At 41.8% G+C, this 22,778-nt stretch overlaps 1 protein-coding gene across 1 annotated transcript in view; it reads left to right on the plus strand.

Moving 5' to 3' along the window:
* The first annotated feature begins 928 nt into the window (after positions 1-928).
* The window catches only part of C9 (complement C9), a 53,596-nt gene continuing 31,746 nt past the window's right edge, over positions 929-22,778 (plus strand). The window contains exons 1-4 of the mRNA XM_047073854.1: positions 929-1,005; positions 14,878-14,983; positions 15,384-15,528; positions 16,314-16,461. Coding sequence (XP_046929810.1) covers positions 929-1,005; positions 14,878-14,983; positions 15,384-15,528; positions 16,314-16,461 — 476 coding nt within the window. The remainder of the gene's footprint in view (positions 1,006-14,877; positions 14,984-15,383; positions 15,529-16,313; positions 16,462-22,778) is intronic.

Raw genomic sequence — 22,778 nt, forward strand, 5'->3', positions numbered from 1 at the left:
CCACACATTTGAATGACCCAGCAAGCTTTAAAAAAAAACACCGATGCAGGGTCCCATCCCAGATCAATGAAATTAGAATCAGGTAGGGGGTGGGCAGGCATCAGTGGCTTTTCACACGTCCCGCCCGGGGACCATTCTATTCTATCGTACAACTAGTGTTTTAAGAATGGTTGTGGTATCCACATTCCCTGGCACTTCAAAAACATCTTACCCTTTGCCCAAGTCCCGGAGAAAGTGAAAATACGAAGGGGAGGGCATCCTTTACGATGGATTGGAGCAAATTGTTCCATTTCAGAATCTGTCTTGCTGACGGGTGTGTTTCTGAGATAAGGAGAACGTGTCCTCTTGTGGGACAGTGTAAAGCCCTAGGGAGTTTACCTAGATTCTTCACAATGATCCCCCAAGCATATACAGAAAGCCTACTTTATAACCGCATTTCACCCTTTGCTGCACCCAGGTGGAAATAACCCCCACAGCTTGTTCTCAAATTGTGTCGTATATGTCCGTGCCTCCTTTTCTAGTCAGGGAAGTTCTTTTACTGATTTTGAGTTTATGCCTCTATGAGAATCATCCACAGACCTTTCTCCCCCAAATTACACACTCTGATCCCTTCCTCCCAGAGTCTCCCGAGACGGGAAACACTGGAGTTTTGTTTTTTGTTTTTGTTTTCAACACTCCGGTTCACCTTAGCCAATTTAGCACTCACCGTCTCGTTGGCCGAATATGCTCATCAATATGAGAGGACAGTAGGCCATGAATTACAAAATGACTCTCCTTTGATTGGACTTTGGCTCCCAGGAAGTCCTGTTTGACAAAAATCCTGACAGAAAACAGGCAATAATTGTCCCACAGTTCTCTGGCCCTTTGCAAATAAACGCCTTACAGGACCTGTCTGGCCATTCCTCACGGAGCTGCCTCGAGAGAGCAGATGTCTGCCGGCCAGAGGTTTGCCTTTGCAATATGCATTTTACAAATAAGTGTCCTGAGTGCTGGGCCCACTCCTAGGTGAGTCCCTTTTTCTGTTTGTCTCTGGAATTTCACTGCTTTGATATTTATCTCAAGGCCTACTTCTTAGCAGGAAAGCAGATAAAATTTCAACCCACATTGAGGTAGACAGCCCCAAAGTTTAAACTTTGAAAAGGGGTGAGAAAAGTGCAGGGGTGTGTCTTGGAGAGTTTTGTAAGGAAACCTGCTGCTGTTTCCAGAAAGTTCTTTCAAACAAGCCATTCACATGTTAAGACCGAGATAATCTTTAAATACTTCGAATTATGAAGCAAAGCTGGTTTTCACCAGAGTATGTTTCATAAACCTGAGCTTATCAGTATCTAACATATGAAAGGTTAAAATTAAAAAAAAAAAAAATCTTTCCCTCATTCTGCCTCAATGTCCAGCACTCTTAACTTTTGGATATATCACCTTCTTGCTCCCATGTCAGGCAAAGGTTAAACATTTGGCCTTTCCTCCTTGACATTCAAAGTTGTGTCCAGAGGCACACATTTTGACCTTAGGCCTAGGGTTAATTTCCTCCTTTTTTTTTTTTTAATATGAAATTTATTGTCAAGTTGGTTTCCATACAACACCCAGTGCTCATCCCAAAAGGTGCCCTCCTCAATACCCATCACCCACCCTCCCCTCCCTCCCACCCCCATCAACCCTCAATTTCCTCCTTTCGAGAAGAATCACCATAGCACAGACCTGTCAGCCCTGCTTCTGGCAAAGACTTACTTTCTCTCCTTTTGTTCTGATCCCATTTGGGAATTTGTAGCTCATTCCAGGCCAAGCCAGGATGTGCTTACCAAACAACTACGCCGTATCCAAAATTGCTGGAGAACATGTAGATCTGTGCCATCCGATACGGCATGATCTGACTTGGGGACAGTATTGAAGTATTTCTGGCTTTGACAGTATAGTCAGGGGATACTATCTGCCCAAACACTGTCTCCTCTGCTCAGACACTAACTGCAATGTGCTTCCATTTCCACTTTGGTCGTTTGACTCCTGGTTTAACCAAATTCTATTCTGGGATCTGATGTCCATCTCGAGCACAGCTTTGCCTCCCTGTCGGCTCCAGTGGGGACCGCCATGCCTCCTGGGCCCCACTCGGCCTGTGGTTTTCTCACAGGGCTACAGCTTCCAGCAGAAGGGGACACAGCAGTACTGCACAGACCAGCACGGGTCTGGGTGAAGCGCTTCACCAGGCTTCCCTTTGCACCCTCACTTCCTCTTCCGCGTTAGCTAAAAAGCAGTTTTCCATTCGGAAGATATTTTCACTTACTGGGCATTGGGTGCAAAGGGGATTTGGGAAGGCGGTCACTACAAGTTGCTTTAGCCTTCCACCCTGACACTTTCTTAAGTTAAAAAAATAATTCAAACAACCCACATTCCTGGATTGAGACTCCTGCTGATCAAAAATGAGAGGCTGTGAGGAAGGCTACATCCGCTTTGAAGTTTGTGCCCTTGGGTCCTGGCCTCACTCAGCTGTCTCAGGGGGAACCAGAAAGCCCCCCGCCCCTGGCGGGCCCCCCAGCTCCCAGCAGCTGCACTGCTGAGCTGGATTTGGCTTCAAGCACTCTCACCGCCAGGCTCTCAAGGGTTTGTTAGGGTTGCCCGGGCTGGAACACTCCGTGCTCTGCCCTTTGACAGAGGGTTGAGGTCAAAACACAGTGTTCGGATCAGTCGTGAAGTGAGACACATAGTTCAGCCAGAGGACTGGAGTTTGCAAATGACTTTTTTAAAAAATTTATTTAATGTTTATTTTATTTTTGAGAGAGAGAGAGACAGAGACAGAGGATGAGGGGGGAGGGGCTGAGAGAGAGGGAGACGCAGAAGCAGGCTCCAGGCTCTGAGCTGTCAGCACAGACCCCGGCCTGGGGCTCAAACCCACAAACCCTGAGATCATGACCTGAACCAAAATTGGACATTTAACCGACTGAACCACCCACGTGCCCCACAAATGATTTTTTTTAAACACACATTTGATCAGAATGGAGCACTCCTCTGGAGCAAGCCTCCCCCAACTCAAGGCGCCATTACTAACAAACCATGTAAGTTTGGGTAGATTACTCAACGTTTCTGCACCTCGGTTCCCTCAAGGGTTGTATTCATTTCCTAGTACCACGAACTGGGCGGCTTCAAGCACCAGAAACCTATTGTTTCACATCCTGGAGGCTAGAAGTCTGAAATCAAGGTGTTGGCAAAGCAGTGCTCCCTCAGAATCTGAACGGAATTCTTCCCCAGTTTTGGCGGTGGCTGGTGATCCCTGGCATCCCCTTGGCTCACGACTACATCCTTCTAGTCTCTGCCTTTGTCACCACAGGGCTAGCTTCACCTCACCTTTCCTCTGTGCACGTCTGTCACGTTCTAAATTTTCTCTTCTTAGAAGGACACCAATCATATTGGATTAGGACCTACCCTAATGGCTTCATTTTAACTTGATTTTTTTTCTGTAAAGACCCTCTTTCCAAATAAGGTCACATTCGGAGGTACAGGGGTTAGAACTTCAACTTGTGTTTGGGGGGTGGGACACAATTTACCCCATAACAGTGACAATAATAGCACTTACCTAATAAGGGTTTGTGTGAAAGTTAAATTATATTCTATATATTGTACTTACAATGTCTGTGCCTGGCACATGGTAAAAACTCAGTACATGTGAAATATTCTTTAGAATTATAACTTGCTATTACTTTGACATGCTTTCTGGTTAGTAAAGGGAGGGATAAAGTTCCAGCCAGCCTTCAGGGGATATCATATGGTTGCAGATACTTCATCTGAAGCCACAGCGACAGTGAGTTATTGCTACTGGTGAACTGTTGGGGATATTAAGAATCGTTTGTTTGCAAACGTAAGAGTGCCCGTGAGAATAGGTCCTGAGCAGGGCATCATCTCTTCTGTTTCTCAAGGTAGGATAGAAATGTTAAAACCAATGCGTGAGTAGAGTAGTAGCTCATAATACTGGTCTTGGAGCCAGAGGGCTCGAGTTTGATTGCAGGGCCCATAGTTTATTAGCTCTGTGACCCTGGCAAAGTTCTTAATGTCTCTAAATCTGTTCCTCACCTGCAAAATGGGAATGCAAACATGACTTGCTGGGTGAAATTCCTGAGATAATAAAGGCAATATCCCCAGCACAGTGATGGGGTGGCTTTGAGTGCTCCGTGAGTGCAGCTCTCATTATTTTTTTCCTTTGGATTTGTAAATAACAACATGTTTACATGGTTCAAAGACCAACAAATATAATAATATATACATTGAAATGTCTTGAGAGAGATTCGTGTTATTACATATAAAGTACTTAGAATACTACCCCTCTCCCAGTATACCCTGTTCCCACAGGTAACCATCTTTATTAGCTTTCTGTGTATCCTTCCAGAATTTCTTAGTGTAGATTAAAACATAGTGACATATATAATCTTACTCCTCCCCTTTCCTTTACATACTCTCTTACACTTTGCTTTTTCCTTTTTCCTTTACAATATATCCTAGAAACCTCTCTGTATCAATTGTCCACACAACTGATCACTTTTCCATTGTGCGGCTATATGCCTCGGATAATCTATCTTTTATGGATTAACACTTAGGTTGTTTGCAATCTCTTGTACTATTAACAGTGTTGCGATGAATACTTTTATTCCTATATCATTTTGCAAGTGGATAGTTGTACCTGAGGATTAACTCCCAGAAGTGATGTAAAGGAGTCAAAAGGAAATCACCTTTGTGACTTTGCTAAAATTGCCCTACGGCCTTGAGAGGTTGGTATTACTTTGCACTTTCCCCAGCAGAGTATGACAGTGTTTGTTTATTTCTCCACAGCCTTGCCAATTTCTTGATATTTGCCAGTCTCATAGGTGAAAAAATGGTATCTTCAAATAGTTTTAATTTCCCTCTTTTCTTGTTATTATTTCTTAGTTGAAGTGTAATTGATATACAGTATCCTATTAGATTCAGGTGAACATCATGATGATTTGATGTTTTTATACATTGCAAAAAAATTCCCACAGTAAGATTGCACATCCTTTCATATGTTTAAAGGCCATATGTATGTTTTTCTTTGTGACTGTCCATATCCTTTGCTCATTTTTTCATTGAGCCTCTTGTCTTTCTCTTGAGAAATTCATAATTTCTATGGCCACTTAAAAAACCAGTCCTTTGTCTCTGGTAAGAATTAAAAACACTTCCCCAATTTGTCATTCGTATTTTGACCATATACATGGTGTGTTTTTAGTGTGATTATAATTTTCATATTTATATTACTCTTTATTTTCAAAAAATTAAGAAAGAGCACTAGACTGGGAGTTAGAAATCCTGAGAGGGATTTGGTAGGTGGCCCTTGGAGAGGAACCGCCTGAATTTGAATCCTAACCTGGCTATCAAGTACCCTCTGCTGTGTAACTTGAGGAAAATTACTCACCATCTCTGAGGCTCCGTTCATTATCTCTAATGTGCGATAATACTGGTAACATATCTTACAAGGCTGATGTAAAAATTAAGTGAAATAATAAGAATAAAGACTTAGAGGAATTCTGACATAAACTAAGCATTCACAAATGTTAGCAATGATTATTTTTTATGTTTATTTACCTTTAAGAGAGACAGGGAGACAGACTGTGAGTGAGGGAGGGGGAGAGAGAGAGGGAGACACAGAATCCGAAGCAGGCTCCAGGCTCCTCATTATCAGCACAGAGCCCAACGCGGGGCTCGAACTCACGGACCATGAGATCGTGACCTGAGCCAAAGTCGGACATTCAACCGGCTGAGCCACCCAGGCGCCCCAAATGTTAGCAATTATTATTCAATTTATTTGAATTAAATTTATCTCAGTAATCTGGACAAATACCCACACCTCTGTTAATGGGAAAGCCAGGCTTAACTCTTAAACTGAAGATATCCAAAATGTCAGTCTTTGTCTTTAATGTTTTTGATATTCATATTCAATACGAGCTAACAGATATTTATTTACCAACTACTATCGGACAAGGATGATCATTTGTTTATTCATCCACGTAATACAGCAAATATTTACTGGGTTTGTGACATGGGCCAGACATTGGATCAGGAGCTACAGGGTAGTACTAAACATGTCATGGGGGTCTCTGACCTCACTGGGCTGACAGTCTAGTAAGGAATATAAATAAATAAACAACAATTGAAGCTCAGCCCAGTTCTCTGAGTGAAGCCCATGGTGTTAAGAGAGGTGGACTCCTACGAGCCTCACCATTCCACTCTGCGCTGGCTTCATCTGTCCTGGCCTCCGCAGGGACTTTGCTCCTCTAACTCTCCCTCTCTCTCCTGCATCATCAACATCTCCCTTTGTACCGAATCATTCCCATCAGCATACAGACATGTTGTAACATTTCCCTTAAATGTTGGCTCAGTCCTCCGGCTTACCCCAGACCTACACACTCACATCCAGCCTCATGGTGGGAAATGGCACTTAGATTCAGACAACGCTCACATTTATTTGCACGGTGCACACTGCTTCCCTTAGCGCAACGTCTGGTTACTTAAGTCAGCATCTCTTGAACATCTAACGGCCCAAACTTAACGTGTCCGAAACATACCCACTGATTTGTCTCCCCATCTTCACCCAACCTGCACCACTACTCACTGAGTTACTCAGGCGGTAACCCGGGACTCACCCTTGACTCCTCTGTTCGTATCCTTCCCACGTGCAATCTAACAGCACATCTGTTGATATTGTCTTGAAAATATATCCCAAATCTGCCCACTGCTTGCTATCTCCACTGTGACTATTCTCGCCCAAATCAGTATCATTTCTGGCTTGTATCCACCCTTGCCCACACTCCACCAGTCAGCTCTCCATCTGGCAACCAGAGACATTTCTAAATCTTTTGAAAACATAACTCTGGGTGTTACTCCCGGTCTCATACTCCTGTAAGAATTTCCATCAAGCTCAGAATCCAATCCAAACTCCTCACCACAGCTTACAAGGCAGGAGCTGCACCCTACCTGCTTCTCCAGGCACCTCTGCTACCTTGCCTTTTGCTCACGCGGCTCTGTCGCCCTACTTCTGTGCTTCTGACATACCGCCCTCAGGGCCTTTGCATTTATTTGCCCCTAGCTTCGAACACTCTTTTTCCAGATACTCACACAGCTTCTCTCTGAATTCATCCAAGTAGCTAATCAAATATCACCTTCTGTTCTGGTCATTTTTGCTGTGTAACAAACCATCCCGAGACGGTTGTTAAAACTATACCGATTATTTTATTGGTTCATGAGTCCAAGGGTTGACTGGGCCCGGTAAAGTGGTTTTCATGGGTATCCCATGTAGATGTAGTCAGATGGTGGCTGGGCCTGGGATTATTATGATGATCTCCTCACTCATGTGTCTGTCATTTGGGCTGGGAAGACCCAAACAGCTAGGGGCTGGAACAGTTGATTCTCCTTGAGAATCTGTTTCTCTTTCTCTCTGCTCTCCATGTGGTAGACTCAGGTAGTCAGTTTTATACATAGTGGGAAAAGGCTCCCAGAGCAAATGCTTTTAAATAAGCCAGCAGAACTTGCATGGCTTTTTCTAACCTAGTCTTAAAAGTCAGGCAGGCTCATTTCAACTGTGTTCCACTCATCAAGGCATTAAGAAAAACACTACCAGCTTCAAAAGGAGAGAACACAGACCCCATTTTTGATGGGAAGAATGACCAAAAAAAAAAAAAATCGTGAACACGTTTTTAAATCACTACACCTCTTCTGAGAGGGCCCTTTGACTACCCCATATAAGAAACCTCCCTCCCCTACTCCAGCCCCATGACACTCTATCCACTTACCCTGCTTTATTTTCCTTTACAGTTCATACATCTTAACTGACACTGCATGTTACATTTGCTGGATCCTCGGTTATTGTTCTCATCCACCAGAATGTAGGCTCCATGATGGCAAGAACATTGTCTTGTAGCCCCAATCACTTAGAACAATTCCTGACACAGAGCAGGCCCTCCATAAAGGTCCTTGAATATAGGCTCACTGGGAGCACACAAAACAAGCTCTTAAATAAGTCTTGGTAAATCAGGAAAGGTCCTGAAAAAATTAGCATTGGGCACTGCCGTTATATTGTCTTCTCGTCTTGATGAATCGCATGAACTAAGAAAACTGGCAGATCCATGGGTTAAGAATGCAGTCCTAATTAGCTTATATTTCTCCACTCAGAGGAGCCGCATTGTCTTATTTATTGGCAAAAAGATTCCTTCCCACAGCAGGTGTTTTTTCGCCTGGAGTGTGAGTTGCTCCTGGAGGTTTCCTCCTACTAAAGCTGGAAATATTTTATGGCTGGGAGATGGAACCAGGCGTACATCAATGGCCCTTCATTTAATGCATTTCTGGCCCAGAGTTAGACCTCCTGTCATGCTGATATACATCACTTTGATCTGGGAAATGACTTTCAAGCTGAGATTGAAACACTTGGAGATAGGTTTTACTTGATAAACACATTTCATCTAGGAATCCAGACAGTGCTTTACAAATACTTCTCCACTCAGTCTAATAACTCAGCAGGGTGAAAGGCAGGTGGTAGGCATTGTACATATACAGCCCTTGAACTACAAGAGATTATCTGCCTAGTGAGTCAGAGGAGCTTGGGAGGGAGCGTTAGGCTCAGAAGTCCCTATCCAAGAACACTCACCTCCTATCTTAACATTTGCATACTGCATTCATTTCAATAGCCCATTCCTTTGGCACAACCTACTATTTCCTCCTAATAATTCCCCACAGTCCTGCCATATTTTGCCTCCAAGTATCCAGGTACGTGGTGCATGAAGGGAAAACAGCCAGAAGTTCCCACACTTTTTAACTTATTTTTGCCTAATTTCATATCATTTAGGTTTAAACTTAAAATAGATCCAGGAAAGAAACAAGTTGTCCAATTAATGTGCTTTACCTGGAACTGCTATACTAGGAAGGAAGGAAGGAAGGAAGGAAGGAAGGAAGGAAGGAAGGAAGTTTTTGTTAACTTTCATATCTCAAAATGTCTAAAAATCATTAAACTATTACATCCAAAAATTATTGACTAAGCTATGACCTTTTAAGTCATTTCAAAGAGGCTTTGATTAGTGATGTAAGGGGAGGTAGCATGGGGGACAAGGAAAAATTGCAGTGAACTAGGAGCAGAGAGAGGTAAATTCTCCATCTGGTTTTGCCACTAATGCCCGACTTTGGATAAGTACTGTAATTCTGGTTTTAGTTTCTCATCTGTAAAAGACAACTAATAACACCTACCAAATTTACCCCTTGGTGGTAGAATGAAAGATTAATAAGAAAATGAGATTTGAAAATTGACTAGTAAAACTAGTAGACATATAGAAGAAACTGCTTAATAAGAAAAAAAAAACACATTTATTGAATATTGTGGGCTGAATTGTGCCCACCCCCAATTCATATGTCGAAGCCCTAACCTCCAATACCTCAGAAAATGACTGTTTGGGGAGACAGGGTCTTTAAAGAGGTAATCAAGTTAAAATGTGTTCATGGGGGGGGGGGTTCTGATCCAATGTGACTTATAAAAAGAGTCCTTCTGAGAAGAACAAATTTGAACACAGGCCGTAGAGAGGAAAGACCATGTGAAGACACAGGGACAAGATGGCCATTTAGAAGCCAAGGTGAGACCTCAGAAGAAATCAACCCTGCAGATACCTTGATCTCAGACTTCTAGACTTCAGAAGTGTAAGAAAATAAATTTCTATTGTTTAAGCCACACAGTCTGTAGTATCTGGTTATGACAGAACCAGTAAACCAACAAATACCCTGTGCCTGATATCTAGAGGGCTGTAAGTCTCCTCCCAAGGCAAGGATGTCATCAGGAGACGTTCCTATGGGGTCATTCATGGGTCATTCATGAGATAAATCCAAATCATGGTCTGGGGGGCAATAAAAGATCAAAGGCAGAGCTCTGTACTGAGTCCAGAGTGTGAGTTAAATCTACAAAAAAGAAAAGAAGTTCTCGAGTTAGAAGCTAAAAAGGAAGGGAATCGGTGTGATGTGGTGCTGTTTTTCATGCAAAGGATGTTAGAGAACAGTCGATAGGCAATGCCAGTATTTTTGGAGCAGGGTCTTGCTACCTATGTGTGAAATAGATGAACCACATTTCTCATCAGCCCCCATCACTGGCTGGGTCCTAGGCTTGCTCAACAAAGGATTCTAACTCATTCTGGAGTATTTGCAGTGGATTTTACCTCCCCATACATGATCCTTCAGTCTGTACTGTACCCTCTGGACTAGTTATTCACTGAAGCTGATCTCATCGGCAGATGAGAAAGATAAAAGTATCATACCCCTGGTCTATCAGTGCAGTTTCTACAACCAAGAGATAATCTCTTTGGGGGAGATGTTAAGACAAAATTCTAATGTGATCATCTGAGTAAGTGATAAATATAAAAAAAAGATAAACAGGAGGAGATAATCTAGTTGAAGGCAACAGGACTAATACTAGAGAAACAAAGTTATTGGAAAGATCCATGCAGAGATTAGTAGACAGAACCTAGAGGAATTCCTGAAATTAATGATAAACTACCTCAGTGACATTTTCAGGTTCGTGGTGGCTTCAAGTTTGGGTTCTATTGATATAATGGGTACCCCCAACTAACTTGAATTCTACCCCTTCAGATTCATGAATATCCTCCAGACGTAGCCAAGCATCATTTCCCAACATTGCATGAATATGAGAATCAACTATGGTCCTTTTTTTTTTCTTCCAAGATTTTATTTAAATTCAAATTACTTAACGTATAGTGTAATATTGGTTTTAAGAGTAGAATTTCATGATTCATCACTTACATATATCACATGTGCCCTCCTTAATGTCTTTCACCTGTTTAGCCCATCCCTGCACCCACCTCACATCTAGAAACTCTGTGTTCTCTATAGTTAAGAATCTGTTATGGTTTGTCTCTCTGTTTTTATCTTATTTTATCTTCCCTTCCCTTCTTCTATGTTCATTTGTTTTGTTTCTTAAATTCCACATATGAGTGAAATCATATGGTATTTCTGTTTCTCTGACTTATTTCCCTTAGCATAATACACTCTAGCTCCATTACCATTGCAAATGGCCAGATTTCACTCTTTTTGATGGCCAAGTAATATTCCTTTATGCACACATATACCACATATTCTTTATCCATTCATCAGTTGATGGACATTTGGACTCTTTCCATAATTTGGCTATTATTGATAACGCTGCTGTAAACATTAGGTGCATTGACTGAATATTTTTGTAACATTTGAATGAGTAGAGCAATTGCTGGGTCATAGGTAGCTTTATCTTCAACCTTCTGAGGAACCGCCACACTGTTTTCCAGAATGGTTGCACCAGTTAGCATTCCTATTCCAATAACAAGCTGAACAGGATTGAAAGATTCCTAGCTCACTGATATTGTTATTTAGAATAAAATCTCTTTTAGATCAGGGATCATAGTTTTTGTTTTATTTTGTTTTGTTCTTTTGCACACCATTATACCCCTCATGCCTAGCAAATAGAGACAGTTAATAAATATTTGATGAATGGATAAATGAAAGGATGCATGAAGGAATGAGCTAATTAAATGAAATGTATCATTGCAAAAGTGCTTATGATATAATAGAGAACAAGATTATATACAAATAGGTGCAGAGAAAAATAAATTACACGAGGAGTTTAGGGAATGCTCATGGGGAAAAAACACATTATGCCCAAGATGAGATCATGTAATAAGTAGGAAATAGAAAGTCAAAAGGCCTGAAGACATGAGAAAAAGTAGCTTATCTTGGGAACTTCAAGTTCAATGTAGCTAAAGTTTTGATGGAGAAAGTGAGGATGAAGAATGAGGAAGGAGATAGGCTGTACAGAGGTCTCTAGACCATGTGTCCTAGTTTCCCATTACAGCTGTGACAAATTACCACAAATTAGTGGCTTAAAGTGATACAAACGTATTATGTTACAGTTCTAAAGGTCAGAAGTCTCAAGTGCGTCTCACTGGACCAAAATCAGAGTGCTAGCAGGGTTATGTTCCTTTCTGGAGGCTCTAGGGAAGAGCCTTGGTTTTTCCAGCTTCTGGAAGATGCCTACATTCCTTGGTTCATGGTTTCCTTCCTTCCTCACAGCCAGCAATAGCCAGTGGAGTCCCTTTTCATGTTTCGAATTTCTCCTACTTCTTCTTCTGTCTTCATACCTCCCTGATATGCTCTTCTGCTTTTTAGGAACCCACATGTTTAGAATGAGTTCACCCAGATGATACAGAATAATCTTCTCTTAGTCACACCTGCAAAGTCCCGTCTGCCATGTGAGGTAAACATTCATAGATTCTAGGGATCAGGATGTGGACATCTTTGGGCATCACTATTCGGCCTGCCACACCATGTTAGAAAATTTGGGCTTTATCATAAAAGTGATAGGAAGCGTAAATAAACATTTTCAGAAGGGGAATGATACGATCAAATCCTGCATTTTTAAAAGATCCTTGTGTATGATTTATGGAAACTGGATTAGGGAAAAAAGCATTGTCTTCTGGGAGAGATGTAATGTTAGTGTAGAACAGAAAAGTGTCTGGCAGAGATGAAGGGCAAATGGACTTGAGAGTTATTTATGAGACTAAATAACAGGTTTTAGTTGTTGATTAGATACGGAAGATGAGTGGGAGGGTTGCAGGCTAAGACAGACGATATGCAAGTCTCTGGCCAGGGCGACTGCATAAATGGAAGTGCCACTTGCCAGGACAATACAGGGCAAGCAGCAGCTTTGAAAGGAGGGGAAAATAATGTATTTGTTTGGAGAATATGGTGAGTTCAATGGGGCATAATGAAATCCAAGTGCAGACATCCAATTGGGAGTTATATCCAAGAGCTTAAAATTCAAGAGAGGTGTCTGGACTGCAGACTTTCCTCTCAATGTCATTAGTATGTGCATGGAAACCGAAGCCCTGAGAAAGTGTAGACATTTTTTAAAAGACAGGTTCAAGACAGGGCCTTGAGGAAAAACAACCTTTCAGAGACTGTCTAAGGAGGAGGAGCCTACATAGTCTAGGAGAACTGGGCAGCAGAGAAAGAAGAAATGAAAGGAGTTCAGTATCATTCAGTCCGAGGGAAGAGGCTGTTTTTAAACAGCCAGAATGGCCAACTGCATTGACAGCTGTGAGGAAGTCAATAAGACAGGCACTGAAAGGACCAAGTGTGCCACATAGCTGTCTGCCATCATTGACTCTGGCAAGAGCAGTGTCCTTGGGGCAGGAGGGCTGAACAGTGATTGGGAGGTTAGGAGCAGGAGACAGGGTGCAAACTACTCTTTGAAGATAGATAAAAGGAGGAGAGAATTTCAGAGGTAGCTAACGGGACACATAGTGGTGAAAGAGAGGAAACTCTTTTTTTTTTAATGAAAGAGAAACATAAATATGTTTATAACAATTCCTTTAAGAAGGGACATTGTGGAGGGGCGCCTGGGTGACTCGGTTAAGCGTCCGACTTCGGCTCAGGTCATGATCTCACAGTTCGTGAGTTCAAGCCCCGCATCAGGCTCTGTGCTGACAGCTCGGAGCCTGGAGCCTGCTTCGGATTCTGTGTCTCCCTCTCTCTCTCTGCCCTTCCTCCCGCTCATCCTCTGTCTCTCAAAAATAAATAGTAAAAAAAAATTTTTTTTTAAATAAGAAGTGACATTGTGAAGGACAGGAGGGAAATGGGGGTGCCTGGAAGGGACTCAGAAAGAGTGTTTTATTTGTTTATTCATTTGCTTGTTTCTGCTTAATGGCAAAGACTTGAACACAATATATAACAAATTGAAAAACAGTTGGTAGCAAGGAAGAGTTTTAACGGAGGACAAATACAATTGGTCAAAGTCTCAGAGAAGTGCTGGAATCTGGAGACTCTGTGGAGGGATTGGCCTTACCTAGCCACCCTTCTGGAGTAAGAGACTGTGCTCTAGAAAGAGTAGGTACCAGTTCAGGGAAGTGGGGGCAGGACATTTATAGGATTCTTGTTCAGTGGCTTTTGCTTTTGTTTCCTTTCCTTTTCTTTTCTTTTCTTTCTTTCTTTCTTTGTTTCTTTCTTTGTCTCTTCTTTCTTTCTTTCTTTCTTTCTTTCTTTCTTTCTTTCTTTCTTTCTTTCTTTCATTGAATGATATAGTAATCCAAGGAGGTGCTGCAACCAGAAGAGATCCAAATAGTGAACAGAAGAAGAAAGAAATGTTCAAAGCCAGAAAAACGCTGCTGAGCTTTGGGTCTAGAGGGAGGAGGGGAAGGCTACAAGTGCCAAAATATATGCCTTAAAATCCATTACGGTAAGGGGTAAATCCTGAAGCGGAGAGTGAAGTGGTCGGGCTTGCAGTTTAGGACACGCACGGTGCAGCGGGAGGAGGTCTTCGTCTATCAGGTGCAAGCTCCCAGAGTGCCTGGGCCCCCTGGCTGGAATTTTCAAGAGAACCAGGTCACCAGAGGCTTTCTCAGACTCTGGGGGATGCAAAGTGAAACAAGGTGCTTCACTGAGTTCATAAGTTGTTTGGAAATAAGTGACTAATCCGTGTAAAACAGGTAGCGGGAAGACCTGCTGGTTTTCCTCATCACCATTGTTTTCAATACAATTTATTGTCAAATTGGTTTCCATCCAGCACCCGGTGCTCATCCCAACAGGTGCCCTCCCCAGTGCCCGTCACCCACTTTCTCCTCATCACCATGATTCCAGGCATCGTTAGATTCAAAGTTAAATTACAAAGCTGTACGAGAATTCAACAACAAAACCAGTTGAAAATACAAAGCAGCATGTGATCAAATGTCAAATGAGAGATATGGTAAACAGATACGTCCTTTGATTTTACAAGGCAGAAAAGTAGTAAAGAAATTAGACTGGCTTGTGAAGGCTTCTTGGAAACAGGCACACGTCATGCCACGAAGTTGACGCATTCTGTTGTCTTAGTTTTACCCCAGAGACCGGACAAGAGAATGAGACACCACTTCCGATAGACTGCAGAATGAGTTCCTGGAGCGAATGGTCAGTATGTGACCCTTGCCTCAAACAAATGGTAAGTATTCATTGTCATTCCCTCGGCTGATGTCCCCAAATGGAAACTGGGTTGCCGGTATCTCCAGGGAAAGGACTGGAGGGAGGGAGCCCCCCAGCTGAATTCCAAACTGAGATGGAAAGATGGATATCTAAAGGGAAGAGTCTCATCCTGCTCGGAAATCTGAATGTGGTGGATAGTACTAAATGAGCGTCACGAGGAACCAGATTCTGCAGGAGAGACTGCCGACCCTAGAACGCCAGGTGTCACTGTCACAAGCATTAGTGACTGCTTTTAGGGCTTCCATCGTAAAACCATAGACTCATCTGGGAGTAGAAGGCTACAGTGCTGTGGATGCAGTTTTAGACGTTATTCCTTTTTGGCGTTAGAAATTCTAATGTTTCCAGCTGGTTTTGTGCAGTTTCGTTCAAGGAACATTGAGACCTTTGGGCAATTTAAGGGGCAAAAGTGCGTGGATGCTGTAGGAGACAGAAGACTGTGTGAGCCTACTGAGCCCTGCAGAGACCTGGAGGAAGACTGTGGGAATGAGTTTAAATGTGGCACAGGTAATCCTTGCATCCTCCTTGCTCATTGTGGGCTTCTGTGTGCACTCATGAGCAGAAAAAAAACACGTCTGCTTTGACACGCTTATGGTTGCAAGTGTGAAAGGTACCAGTGAAAGGGCCACCTATAAATGTTGTACAAAGAATTCGAATGTATGCGCATTCCCTCCCCTCTGTCATTAAAGTACACTTGATAACTTCAGGAAGAGAGGAAATTTGGCATTAGACTCACAGTATCTTTTTTTTTCTTTTTTAAATATAATTTATTGTCAAGTTAAGTAACATACAGTTTATACAGTGTGATCTTGGCTTCGGGAGTAGATTCCCATGATTCATTGCTTACATACAACACCCGGTGCTCATCCCGACACGTGCCCTCCTCAGTGCCCATTACCCATTTTCCCCTCCCTCCCCCCTTCAACCCTCAGTTTGTTCTCTGGATTTAAGAGTCTCTTATGGTTTGCCTCCCTCTCTGTTTGAAACTATTTTCCTCTTCCCCTCCCCCCATCATCCTCTGTTAAGTTTCCACACATGAGTGAAAACGTATGATATCTGTCTTTCTCTAGCTGACCTATTTCACTTAGCATAATACCTTCCATTTCCATCCACGTTGTTGCAAATGGCAAGATTTAGCACTATCAACAATAGCCAAATTATAGAAAGAGCCCAAATGTCCATCGACTGATGAATGGATAAAGAAGATGTGGTTTATATATACAATGGAATACTACTTGGCAATGCGAAAGAATGAAACCTTGCCACAGTGTCTTTCTTGATTTTGATTGCAGGCAGATGCATAAAGAGGCGACTTCTGTGTAATGGTGACAATGACTGCGGGGACTTTTCAGATGAGGATGATTGCGAAAGCGATCCCCGTCCTCCCTGCCGTGACAGAGTAGTGGAAGAATCCGAACTGGCCCGGACAGCAGGCTATGGGTCTGTACTTGGCTTAAATGTTTCTCCTTGAGGATGAAAGTGACCTCTATCTCCTCTGCTGTGCTGGGGTGACGGAGGGTCTGAGTTAGAGAGTAGCTCATGGGTCCGCTTTCTGTTTGAATTATGCTTGAGCTTGAAAGAAGGTAAAGTGCTGAATCAGTATCTCCAGATAATTTGGACACGCTGTCCAGCCTTAGTAGGGGGTCCATAGAATCAGGATGATAGGTGATTATTTGAGTCCAACAGGAGATGAAGCACCTCATTTGTGAACCTCTGGAAGGCCATAGCAATGTTAAAGTGATATGTTAACACTTGAAATTGAAATCACCTGTGGTTGGTGTGGCAATTCAATTCAAATATTTGAATTGTCAGCAAGGCTGCCTTCCACTGGAACTTGTCCCGCATCTATACCTGGTTGTAAGATCTCAGGAGTTTCCTGCCTTGTAGAGTTGACCCAGGAGGAATAGGGCAGAATAATCTGTTCTGATGCCTGATGGCAATGGCGTTGAGACTCTGGTTCTCATCACCAGATGAAGTTCCATCCATGTTCTATACATAGGAGCTCTGGGCAGCTAAGCTCAGGTGAGAAGCCTTGGACAGTTTAGAACTCAGAGTTCTGCAGAATAAGGACCATTACCCAGAGATCTGTGCCCTAGGAATTAGAAAAATGACATAAGCCCCAGGTGCTATCCTGTTCCAAATAGAGGACACCCCAGGAATATCTACAGCATACTTTCCAATTGTGGTTCTGAGCTTTCTTCAGTGAAGGCACTTTTGGTGGATTTGTTGGCAAATTGTACTCAACAGAGACAGCTGTTCCCACATCCAGTGGTGTATTGACGGAGATGGCACATGGCTCTGTTTCGTTGCCTGTAGTGCAATGTGTCTTATCAACCTCATAATCCCAGTGCCTGGTTCATCATAGGCACTCATTAAATACTGGTGGGTAGATATATAGAGGAATTAATTAATTGACTGATTAATGAAAATAAGTGCTTCTAAAATACTGTCAATTGGCATCAGGTAAGATTGAAACTGGGTACCTGGAAACTCAGGTTCAGGACTCGAGTCCCGGAAATGGGGATAGGGAGAGGCAAGAAGAAGATGTGGGTGACGGTAAAAGCAAGAGGAGGAACTAAGGTACTGGCTCTCAACCAGAGGCGATTTTTTTTCCCAGAGGACATTTAGCAATGTCCGGAAACTATTTTGCTGGTCACAACAGTGGGGTATGGGATGGAGGACCCAGGGGGTGAGGGAGCCCTGCTGGTACTCAGTGGGTAGAGGCCTTGGATGATGCTGACCATCCTGCAGTGCACAGGACCCACAATGTCATTGGTGCTCAGACTGAGACCTTACACCAAGGCAGGGGGCAGTTCCTAAGGTAAGACCCCTGCATCGGTTCGGCTACAAGTGGAGACGTCTTCTCTCTCTAGACCAGAGGGAACTTGTGCTTGTTGAATCACAGTAAGGAAAAAAGTCCAGGAGACCAAGAGTCAGGCGCCAGATAAAACATTTCACACATCCTCTATTCACTTTATGAAATCTTGTCCTAGCAGCATTCAACTATTGGCCACTAATACTAAGTGTCTTTGGCCTTTAGCCTAAAGGTAGGAGTCTTGAATCCAATGTATAATAGTTTTCGTCTCCAGACTCAGGAGGTTATTTTAACAATTGTTAGTAAATGGTATGGGGGTTGTCTGCAACCTTATAACCAGATTGCTGTATGCTCCAGTGAGTTCTGACTCTTCTGTTTTCTTCAAGGAGATACTGTGAGCCCCTGGTGAAAGTCCATTGTCACTTTGTTTTGTTTTGTTGTAGATCCAAGAAACAGTTTTCTCTCTAATCTAAACAGATGGGCTTGAAGGTGGGCGTTGCATATGTTATGTATTTTCACACAGGGCAAATTTACACCCTGTCTTATAAAAGGCTACAGAAATTGTAGCCCACTTAGCTGAAAAACAATCATTCATAATCTATTGGTTTTCTTCGCTCAGAGAAAAGAAAAATTTCATATAAAGCATTTGTAGGAAGTTATATGATGAGGCATTCCAGAGAGCTGGCTGGGACTCCCTAAATACATCATGCTTTACCACCGTAAGGCCTGATGGAAGGGAACGTCAGAGGGCTGACTGTTCGAGACCAAGAAAGAGGGTGGGGCCCCAGCTACGGGAGAAGGTTGGCTGCAGAGGTGGAAAATGAGGTTGGTCCCCATAGAATAAGTCCACCAGCATTTTTTAATTAAATTCCCTATTCAGCACCTTTTTCTACGTTGTTTCTCTATAGCTTTCCATAATAATCCTGTGAGGCTGTCAGGGGAGTTATTATATTCATTTTACAGATAAAAACTGAGTGAAGCAAATAAAACCAGTTTAGTCTCTTTAGATTCTAGCAGAACTCTTTAGTCTCTAGTGGAACTGAAACCCACATTTCTCTGACTTTTATAAAACTAGATTTGTTTCACCATCACCTTGGCCTTCTGTCCACATGCTCATCACCACCCACATCACCATCACTGCAAAGCCCATGAATCAACACTTTATCTTCAAAGTAAAACTAACCTTAGAAAATGAAACTCCTTAGGTTGCTATTTATTACCCACATTTTTGAATTAAGAATATTGAAGAATAGTATAAATCAGTAATTAATATTTAAGACGAGTTTCCAAAATGACATGCTTTATTAGATTTGAGATATTCTTCAATCCCATTACTGTTGCATATTTATTTACGATGCATCTCCATTATTCTTCTAAGGGCCTAATGGGATATATTGAATAGAGGTAATAGGAGTAAACACCCTAGTCAGAGCAACATGCTTGTAAACTGCTTCTACACAGTCTAATCTGGAAACTCTCACTGAACCTTATCAGCAGTCATGCACAGCCAGATTCTTTTACACATGAAAGTCACAAGTCATTACCTAGAGTCCTTAACTTATATGTGTTTTTCATTTGAAGGACTCCCACTTAAATTCTTAATGCCAAGAAAATTCCCTTGTATCACAAATGTTTCCGCCTCTTGCCTTGTAGGCATCTGAGATTCTCCAGAAGTGTTTAGGGAAATCCTCAGCTCATCTTGCATTCATTGAAAAAATATAAATCCAAACCATCTGTAAATGATGTACAGCATGCAATGAATTACTTTTTTTTTTTTTAATGTGCTCTAAGCATAACACCACTTCTGTGGAAGGATCTTTGTTTTCTGTTTACCTGGTAAATTGGAACTGTCTATGGTTCTAGATGCTGGCGTGAAAACAGGCACCTCTAGGTGCTGACAAAATATACATGCTTTTTTTAATTTCCCAGGCGATGACATTCCAACCATGAGAAGTTCTCATGTTTCTTGGCTGAAAAAAAAGTTGGCTCATTCTAGACTAGACTGGCTGTCTCTGTAGTAGTGGAACCAAGTCAAAAGTTTTGAAACATTTCTTCCTTAGTTGTGCTTTAGACTGTGGATCAGCTTCATTGTAACTTTCCAGATGGATGCAGCCAACTAGTCAATTTGCTGTTCTGCAAAACAAAACCTACAAAGTGGGGTATGCGTACCATGGGGTGCAAAAAAGACTCTCTAAGGGGCAGGTAAGTTTTCACATAGTAGTTTCCTCAACTATTAGTGGCTTAACTACGCTATTGGACTGACAGGAAATCTTCGATTCCATACATATATATTGTTCATAAACTTGATAAGCTTAACAACTCCGTGGCATTCAGGTTATCAAACCCATTCTCCCCTTTCATCTCCCCTTTTAAAATCACGGAGCTTTCATTTTCCAAAAGGAGAATACACCCCTTACCCATCTAAATTTTACCATGTGGAAGAACCAAGAAACGTCTCCAAATACTGCTGCTCAGTTGGGCTCCAACACCTTGTAAGTCAACTGGTCTCTCACTCTTTTTATCAACAACACTGAAAGATATTCTAATCAATTGTCAGACAATGGGCTATGAAAATAATTTTTAATGAAAAACTAGTCTGTGACCATTTTTTGGCATACATCTCAGAAGATCAAAGAATCAAGTGACATTGCCATGGCAAAATTCCTTCTATTCTTATCTACTTATGTACGTGAGTAAAGTTTCTCAGCATTTACATTTATAAAAATAGAAAGTAGGAATAAGTTGATCATGAATCTTGTCTTTTTCTAGCAATAAGTGATATTCACCCACAAGGGCAGGAACTCATCAATTAATTTAAAAAGAAGTCCCATTCATTTCACTGAGACATCATTCCCCCCCAAAATTACTTATGTTTACTTATTACTTTAAAATTTTTAATACTTATATATACTGATACTAATAATAACAACTCAATCCAGAGGAACTTTTAATTACTTAGACCCTATGGTCAAAAGGTATCTTGAAATTTTAGAAATTTCACTTAATATCTTTTTAGTACAGAAAAGTATAAAAAAGTAATCAATTAAAATTTTCAAGATATCTGCACTGCAAAGGAAACAATCAACAAGACTAAAAGGCAACCGATGGAATGGGAAAAGGTATTTGCAAATGACCTATCAGACAAAGGGCCAGTATCCAAAATCTATAAAGAACTCACCAAACTCCACACCCAAAAAACAAATAATCCAGTGAAGAAATGGGCAGAACACATGAATGGACACTTTTCTAAAGAAGACATCCAGATGGCCAACAGGCACATGAAAAGATGCTCAACGTCACTCCTCATCACCGAAATACAAATCAAAACAACACTGAGATACCACCTCATGCCAGTCAGAGTGGCTAAAATGAACAAATCAGGAGACTATAGATGCTGGCGAGGATGTGGAGAATCGGGAACCCTCTTGCACTGTTGGTGGGAATGCAAACTGGTGCAGCCGCTCTGGAAAACAGTGTGGAGGTTCCTCAAAAAATTAAAAATAGATCTACCCTATGACCCAGCAATAGCACCGCTAGGAATGTACCCAACAGATACAGGAGTGCTGATGCATAGAGGCACTTGTACCCCAATATTTATAACAGCACTTTCAACAATAGCCAAATTATGGAAAGAGCCTAAATGTTCATCAACTGACGAAGGGTAAAGAAGATATGGTTTATATATACAATGGAATACTACTTGGCAATGAGAAAGAATGAAATCTGGCTATTTGTAGCAACGTGGACGGAACTGGAGAGTGTTGTGCTAAGTGAAATAAGTCATACAGAGAAAGACAGATACCATATGTTTTCACTCATATGTGGATCCTGGGAAACTTAACAGAAGACCATGGGGGAGGGGAAGGGGAAAAAAAAGTTACAGAGAGGGAAGGAGGCAAACCATAAGAGACTCTTAAATACTGAGAACAAACTGAGGGTTGATGGGTGGGGGGAGGGGAAAGTGGGTGATGGGCATTGAGGAGGGCACCTGTTGGGATGAGCACCGGGTGTTGTATGGAAACTAATTTGACAATAAATTATACAAATAAAAAAAAATTCCAAGCTAAAATAACATCACATTAGATGAAAATTCTGCGGAATTGGAATAGAAATATGGATCCAAGAATAAAAAGGGGTAAGTGCATATGAACAATCTTTGTATCTTTCACTCATTTTGTAGTGAACCTAAAACTTCTCTGAAAAATAAATTGTCTTTAAAAAAAAAAAGGAATCAAAAAGAATACCATAAACTGTCTAGTTGCTAAAGATATATAAACATTGCAGTGATTTGATACCCACCCAATACTATGGCATTTCATTGGATTTATTTTAAAAAGAGGCAAAACAATCGTATTTTAAGGTGTAAATAAATATTTGTAGCCTGCTGAGAAATTATACCCTTTGCAACTACTCAAACTTAAGATGAAAAACTTTTTAAGTTTTTTTTAATGTTTTACTTATTTTTGAGAGAGAGAGACAGAGAGAAAGACAGAGCGTGAGCAGGGGAAGGCAGAGAGAAAAGGAGACAGAATATGAAGCAGGCTCCAACCTCTGAGCTTTCAGCACAGAATCTGATGTGGGGCTCGAACTCACCACCCATGAGATCGTGACCTGAGCCGAAGTCGGATGTTCAACCGACTGAGCCACCTAGGCACCCCAAGATGAAAAATTCTATATATCAAGCTAAAATTGTGCAGGCAGGCTGAGTTGGACATCATCTTTTATAGAGTAAACAAGCAGAAAATCTGGACGCCTCTACCTGAAATCATGCCATACACATTTCCACCTCCATGCTTTTATGCACACCATTCCTCCTGCCCTTGCATCCCCATCCTTCAAAACCCAAGTCAAATCCTACTTCTTCTAAAACTCTATTTATGACCCTGAAATGGGGTTTCTTCCTGTCGGGAACCTGTGTAGCACTTACCTGTGCTGTTCATTT

Source organism: Lynx rufus, unplaced genomic scaffold, assembly GCF_022079265.1.
Source record: "Lynx rufus isolate CCGP_SWC_20201006 ecotype Redwood Valley unplaced genomic scaffold, mLynRuf1.p SCAF_1, whole genome shotgun sequence".
Taxonomy (NCBI): Eukaryota; Metazoa; Chordata; class Mammalia; order Carnivora; family Felidae; genus Lynx; species Lynx rufus.